Raw genomic sequence first — 7,278 nt, forward strand, 5'->3', positions numbered from 1 at the left:
AATAAATCTGCAAAAATGTCAACAATTCTGTGTTTTTCTGTCAATATGGGGTGCTGTGTGTACATTAATGAGGAAAAAAAATTAACTTAAATGATTTTAGCAAATGGCTGCAATATAACAAAGAGTGAAAAATTTAAGGGGGTCTGAATACTTTCCGTACCCACTGTATATATATATATATATATATATCTCATTTTTATTATTATTTCGAAATGGTCACAAATTCATTTTCTGGTAAATACCAATTAGCCGATAATTAATTTGTTTCAGCCGGTAACCAATATTAAAATTCTATTAATTAGAATTACAATTAAATGACAAAATGTATTTATTTAAAAAAATAAAAATGTATACTATAATTAAAATAACAAACAAACAAACAAATAAATAAATAAAAATTCTATATCATTGTATCTAAAAAAAAAAAAAAACCCAGATCAATTAAACTGAAATCAATCGTTTTAAATGCTACAAGTGAAGGGGAATTCATAACATGCATAAATTTGTATGCAGCACTGTTTGACATATATTCAACATCAAATTGATATCGAATTGATATCAATATATCGTGCATCCTTTAATGGCAATACTATAAAAATCTGGGCATGGCAAAAAAAAAAAAAAAAAAAGCAAAGCTATTTTTTCTAGTCGCTATAGAGAAAGCAAAAGACTGATTATTTTGCAACGTTTGCTGACAAAGCCCTGGGGGACATTGCAAGTTTGCCAGTTTTGATTAAACATGCTCCCATTGTACAAATCAAGCATAAACACAATTTAATTGCAGAAGTCAAAGAACATCAGATTAAACATAAGCATTATTTGCCAAATCCATCTGTTTGTGCATTATGCACGCAAATGACCCTTTTGGCAAATTTACAGAATTTAGAAATGAATTCAGGCCAATATACATTTGTTTGTGGAGATGCTGGCATCCTCTACCTTCTCCCAAGATTGCTGGAACTAATTGCCCTCACATCTGCCACAAAGCTGTTAAACATGTGTTTGGACAAAACAGCAAGAACGGCTGAGGTGCTTCATGCAGCAATCACTGTCCAGTGTTCATACTAGTTCAGCCCTCATGTTTAGAAAAACAGCAGTAGTGTGATTTAAATAGGCGGGGTGTCAAAATAGTTCATTGCTGAAGTACCTGCACCTGCTCCTTTATACAGTAAAACTTGAAACAACAGCGGCTCCCAGAGGGAAACACTGAACATCAAACATATGGATAAAACAACATTTATATAAATGAACTTCCAACATCAAAACAGGTTAATATGTATGAGAGAAAGTGTATATTTCCATCACTTATTTTGAGCTCACATCTTAGATTAAACATTTAATATAAAAGTGAAATTTATTAATGAAATTATTATTTATAAAGTTATTTAATCATGCAAATTTGCGACAATAATGGCCTGTCAGACACCTTGTAATGCGCTATTCTCAAGAAATGTAAACAAACGAACATTATACTCTATTGGGTACAAATTAAATATAATAATTAATTACATTTTGATGTCTTACCTGTCAGCAGCATCCCCGAGCCGCTCTCCATATCTGGTGTTTCAGTTGCACCGCTGTGCATGATGCTGGCTTTTACGAAAGTAAATAAAACAGCTGTCCACAGTACTGGCGAAAGCATCATGTTTGCCTAATTTATAAGGCCGCACGACAAACACTGTGATTGTTCATCGCATTTGAATAGTTTAGGTGGTAATGAGAATGGTCTGAGGACAATAATAATGGAGTGGCGCGTGTCTACCGTTGATGTTTGGCGTACTCTGCTCACCTTGCGAACACCGCGCGCTTGCCGCTAGACACCTTCATCTGTACAGTATTTGCTCGAGGGGCTCCGCCCACACCCTCGCCACAGGCCAATGAGAAGCAGTATCTCAAGGCTCATTAACATATCAGTGCATGAGAATGGCTGAGGAGGACTGTGCTGGATCAAAGTACTAATTATGAAATAAATAATTAATGAGATTAAAAATTAAATATAGTAAATTAAACATTAAACATAAAATAAAAATTAAACACAGTAATACGTCCCTAATCATTATATAAATAGCATATATTGTAATATATATTACATATATGTCATACATTTACAGTATGTGTGTGTGTGTGTGTGTGTGTGTGTGTGTGTGTGTGTGTGTGTTAATGTTTTCGTAACATTATTAAAGACCACATAACTCTGAATGAACGTTCTATTAACGTTTGGCTAACGTTTTAATGTTTTAGTGCAAACATTTTCTGCGTTGTACTTGCGCTTTAGCTTGTGTACAAATCTAGTTAAAATTTAGAATTGTGTTTTATGAATTATTAAATTACTTGTGATTTTTTCATTTATAAGTGACTAGATAAACGAGTCTGCTATGTACAGGTAAATGTAAAAAATGAAATAATTGTATTAATATATTAATATTTAATAATTGTTTTTAATATTTTATAATATTTTTTTAAGAATAGTAATTTAAAAATGTAGACAATTCATTTTTATTTAAATGTTACAATTTTAATTATTGAAAAAGTTTTTTTTTCTGTGGGAGCAAAACTATTTAGACATTTGCATTTCATAGGTTCAGCTTTGTCCATGACACAAACATTTCATTACCAAATTAAAACTTAAACTGTATATAAAAGATTGAATTAAGGCAATTTTTTCCAAGCTTTATTTCCATATATCTCTCAGTTCAGTGATGCTTTTTCATACAAAATGCAAATGGTAGAAATGATAAGACTGTCAAGAGTCGATGGGCTGAAATATATGGCATTATAGAACGATCATCAGATCACAGGAGTGAGGCAGTTTTCTCTGTGCATGCATCACTCTATTGTTTTCAACAACTCTTTTACAACAAACTGAGAAGTGAAGTGTCTTCTAATTTTCTCCCAGAAACCCAGGGCTAAGTAAGTGTATCAAAGATTGTTTCTTTAAAAAAAAATATCAACAGCCAATTAATTTACTCCTCATAGAAAAACATGGATGAAGGTGTACAATTTCCTACATGCACATATGTCATCATAACATGCAAACACAGGTCAGCATGTCTAAATAAAGGGAAGTCAAAGATCTATTGGGTTCACAACACTCATCTCCATCCCAAAACGGAAATGGTGGCCAAAGGCAGTTCACTAGGACATCACATACTGTAAAAAAATAAAGAAATCAAGTCTTTACATAACCATCCTTTTAGTGACAAGTTGCGTAACACAACATCAATTTCCCACCTATAGTGTGCAACCACTACAAATACCACTATATTAATTGTTGTACTTTCAGAGGGCACATCAATATCAAGCACAATCATCAATGCATCTGCATTAAAATTTGGCATTTTTAGGTGAGCCACACATCCTGTATATATAAAGATCTCTGTGAAGTGGTAAATTGGTCCCATTGGTGCTAAAGCTAGATTGTGTTGAGTGCAGGTAAAGCTACAGGATGAGGAGTCATTTATTTTTTTAAATGTCATTTTGTTGCATATAGCCCTACTGTACTTCAGCAGTCAACATTTCCCTGCACTTAGATATTTAAGAGCACAACAGTCAGGTTCCACAGGTAAAAAATTCCATAAATTTTCTCCACAGAGAAGTCCAATGTAACTTTTAAATTACTCATTATAAGTGTTGAGATTCTTAAGCAAAAATTCCTGTAAAGAACTACTGTACCACTCATAATCCTGTAAAGAGATTTGCCAATCATGAAAATCGCGTAAGATGTTTCATTTATTTATTTTTTTTCTCCCAGTAGCTTTATACTGTAAATCAGAAAGTTAGTTCCCCCAAATTTTCGTATACTTTTTTGCTTCAATTACATTTTTGCTTGAAATTCCCATGAAGACAATGAAAATAAAATACTTCCTTAACCAAGGCTGCTGAAAAAGCAGACAGCCACTGTTGCGCTCTACTGCGCTCACCCTAAAAATACCAACATGTAATAAACCCTTCAGACAGAAAAGATACTGTCGACAAATTAAAAACATGGGAAGAAACAGAGTAAAATACATATTCTGAATAAATTAACCTTGATTTGTTAACTATCATCCAAAACATTACAGTATCTCACTAATTGAGAGAAAACAACATTCTTTATTTCACATTGGTAGCTCTGAATCTTTTTGTGTGGTGAATAACAGATACAAGAGAAAGTTGACTAAGTGCTTCAATCTGTCTCAACTTCTTCCTCTTTTAATCAATTACTGAAAGAGAAAGGTCTGAGCTCATAATATGCCCTCTGGAAACAACACTGACACCAACAGCAACCAACAAATACAACCTTTCAGTCTTCTATAACTCAACTGCATTAGCATTTTTAATATATCATCTACTTTCCCCTGAATCATTTCAATAACACACTCTGAATAGACCAACATCATCAACATCCACCTGAACTTTACAATGCTACAGTCTTTGTTTTGTGCAATTTCTTTCCTCAAATACATGCTCAAGTATATCTAAGAAAAAAATATCAGTGACATTTAACCTACAGCATACAGCAACTGTTCATTGCCTCTCTTACGCCAAATGCTTCTTAATGCATCACGCACCAATGTGGCAATAAAATCTCAAAGTTTAGGCACTTGGTATCTTACCTCAAGAGAGTAAGAAAATGATTAGACCTTACATAATGTCCAGCTATACTCAGATCATTTACAAGGTACAAAATGGAACACTGTGAAATGATATTCAATCTACTGCAGTCTGATAGAAAAGTGCGTTCAATTTGGCCTTTTTTCAGTAGGTGGGAGCAGACCAACTATTCCACTCATGCTAGAGAAAGAAGTAGAATTTCAGCAGCGCAAACCTTTAGGTTGTGTGTCCACCAAAGAGTTTTTAGCCAACAAATATGCCAGCCGCTTTAGAGGCACAGCGTTTAGCTGTTTCCCTGGTAGACCCATGACGAACTAAATGTTCCTTCAAGCATTTTTTTTTTTCACATTAATGTTGCAATACGAAGGTGTCAGACGATGGTTATTCAATCATTGTACAAGTAGAATGTGATGGTTGATCAGTGTGGTATTTGTCCCACCCCTCCTCCAATGCAAATGTACGGTTAGGTAAAAAGTGGCAGTGACGAGTGCGACATTTTACCCAAAGATGAACACTGTTCAACTCTCAACGACCAGAAAAAAAACAGCAGTGAAACGCTGAGCATGGAACAGACGCTTGCGACCACGTCACACTAGTATGTGGTGCTCCCATTGCAAACAATTAAAAATATACGCTGGCTTTAGGAACAACAACAAAAAAAATGTTTTGGTGGACACACTGCCAAAATCCCTAGAAATAACTTTTCAGTCATTGTGTGCTGTGCAAAGAGTCTAAAGAACCTCTCAAATCTCAACAACTAAATGTCTCACTTTTTCCACACAACTGTTTTCACCATAGCTTGTGTTTTTGGGCGTCTTCCTCTCTGAGGTCTGAGGTCTTGATCACAGGCACAGCTGATGTGATCATCTCCTTGCATGTGACCCTTGTGGAATCAGCCCTAATGAAATTAAAAGAGGTGGGGAGTGTCACTTGAGGCTAAACTATTCAGTTTGAAAACTATCAAGACCTCCAAGCGCTTTCCATCTTGCCACAACTTTCGTAAACAAGTCACAAGGACGTCTGCTACTTTCTAAACAGGAGAAGAACATCTTTATAAAACCATATAGGCTCAAGCTGATGGTAAACAGTTGTAAATAGTGTAAACTGCGGACGTAACTCTTGTTTCCCTCCAAAACACGGCTTCCTCCTCCCCCGGGGCAAAGACGATAAAACTCATGCTAGATTGAATCATGCTAACACCAGTCATTTCTCTCAGTTTCCTGATAGCTTCCAGATGCTCTGCCGCTTGAACCAGGCGCTGCGTTCACGCCGAGGGAGTAGTGATACCCGTTGGGGACTCCGCTCTGGCTGCGCGAGAGCAGTGTGGAAGTGGGGGCCGCACCTGATGATGTGTGGGCGATGGAGGCTGCAGTCCTGGGGCAGCGGCCCGTGCCGTACGTACTCAAGGCATCGTGGAAGTCATCCGCTTCAGACAAGTTTGAGTCTTGCTGGAGGGGACCCAAGTTGGGGTCAGAGCCGATACGAGTGACAGGCACGGGAGATTGGCGGTGGGTGCTACCGCTGAGTAGGGCATCGTGCTCTGACAGGCCACGACTAAGGCGAGTGGGGCAGGGCCCTGTAGACTGGGCACTGTTGAGCTGGACCGGAGAGGAGTTGGCAGTCTTGTAGGCAACAGCAGGCCGAGGCGTAAGGGGCGTCTGAGGGAGCTGTCTACGCCCACGGCAGGGTGTGCTGGTGCCTGAGGTATGAATGACTGAACTTCCTTTAGCGGTGTTAATTCCCTGAAACACAATGGAGAGAAGAGAAAGAGTAGGTCACTGCTACACAGCATGTGTGGAAGCTAGAGGGACTGAGGGAAACCACCTGACCTGCTTAAGCCTGTTTGGGTCATGGGGTTCTCCTGGCGATGTGGATCTGCTGGGCCCGGCGGACACAATGTGGCCTTGTTCATGGCTGCCGTAGCGATCACAAGAGTAGTATCGCTGCTTCCTTTCCGCCGCTGAGGATGAATGGTGCTTCCTCTCGTGGGAGCGGCCGCGGTCTCGCTCTCGTGATCGTTCCCTAGGCGGTGACTCAGTGTTTGGATCTGCTGTTATACATAAAAATTCAACACATATATTAATCAGCCATGTCCTAGTCAAAGCTGAACCGTGCATTTTTTTTTTTTTAATTTTAAAATATGATGTTCTGTGGCTCTTTCAGACCATTTCTTGTTTGTTTGAGTACTGCGACCAGCCCAACATAGCAACAGTGGCGTGAGAAAGTTAAAGTGGTCCTGACAATGAAACAGATGGGTGGGATCTCTTTGTCCAACCAATGGAAGATGGAGAGAGGTACTTCAAAATCAATCGTTATTTTTGAGGTTCTGTTTTGTGATTCAAGTGATGCAAAAATTACAAACTGCACTTTAAATATAAAAATGTTATTAAAGGGGTCATATGATGCGATTTCAAGTTTTCCTTTCTCTTTGGAGTGTTACAAGTTGTACGTGAATATATAAGATCCCTAAAGTTGCAAAGACTAAAGTCTCAAACCCAAAGAGATATTCTTTATAAAAGTTAAGACTGGTCCACTTCGGCCAATCACAACGCACTGGATAGCTGGCCAATCAGAGCACAACCCCACTTTTCAGACCGATGAGCGATTGAGTAAAAATCGACGTGTTTCAGAAAGGCGGGGCATAGAAGAGAAACAATAATGTACAGTATGTGGAAAATAATGTGT

General features: G+C 37.8%; 1 protein-coding gene across 1 annotated transcript in view; it reads right to left on the bottom strand.

Moving 5' to 3' along the window:
* Positions 1-3,482: 3,482 nt before the first annotated feature.
* Positions 3,483-7,278, bottom strand: part of LOC107692311 (voltage-dependent N-type calcium channel subunit alpha-1B-like) — a 26,638-nt gene continuing 22,842 nt past the window's right edge. Inside the window, exons 20-21 of the mRNA XM_016491296.1 lie at positions 6,423-6,643; positions 3,483-6,335 (exon numbers count right to left, since the gene is read on the bottom strand). Coding sequence (XP_016346782.1) covers positions 5,787-6,335; positions 6,423-6,643 — 770 coding nt within the window. The 3' untranslated portion in view covers positions 3,483-5,786. The remainder of the gene's footprint in view (positions 6,336-6,422; positions 6,644-7,278) is intronic.

Source organism: Sinocyclocheilus anshuiensis, unplaced genomic scaffold (genome assembly GCF_001515605.1).
Source record: "Sinocyclocheilus anshuiensis isolate Anshui unplaced genomic scaffold, SAMN03320099.WGS_v1.1 scaffold478, whole genome shotgun sequence".
Lineage (NCBI taxonomy): Eukaryota > Metazoa > Chordata > Actinopteri > Cypriniformes > Cyprinidae > Sinocyclocheilus > Sinocyclocheilus anshuiensis.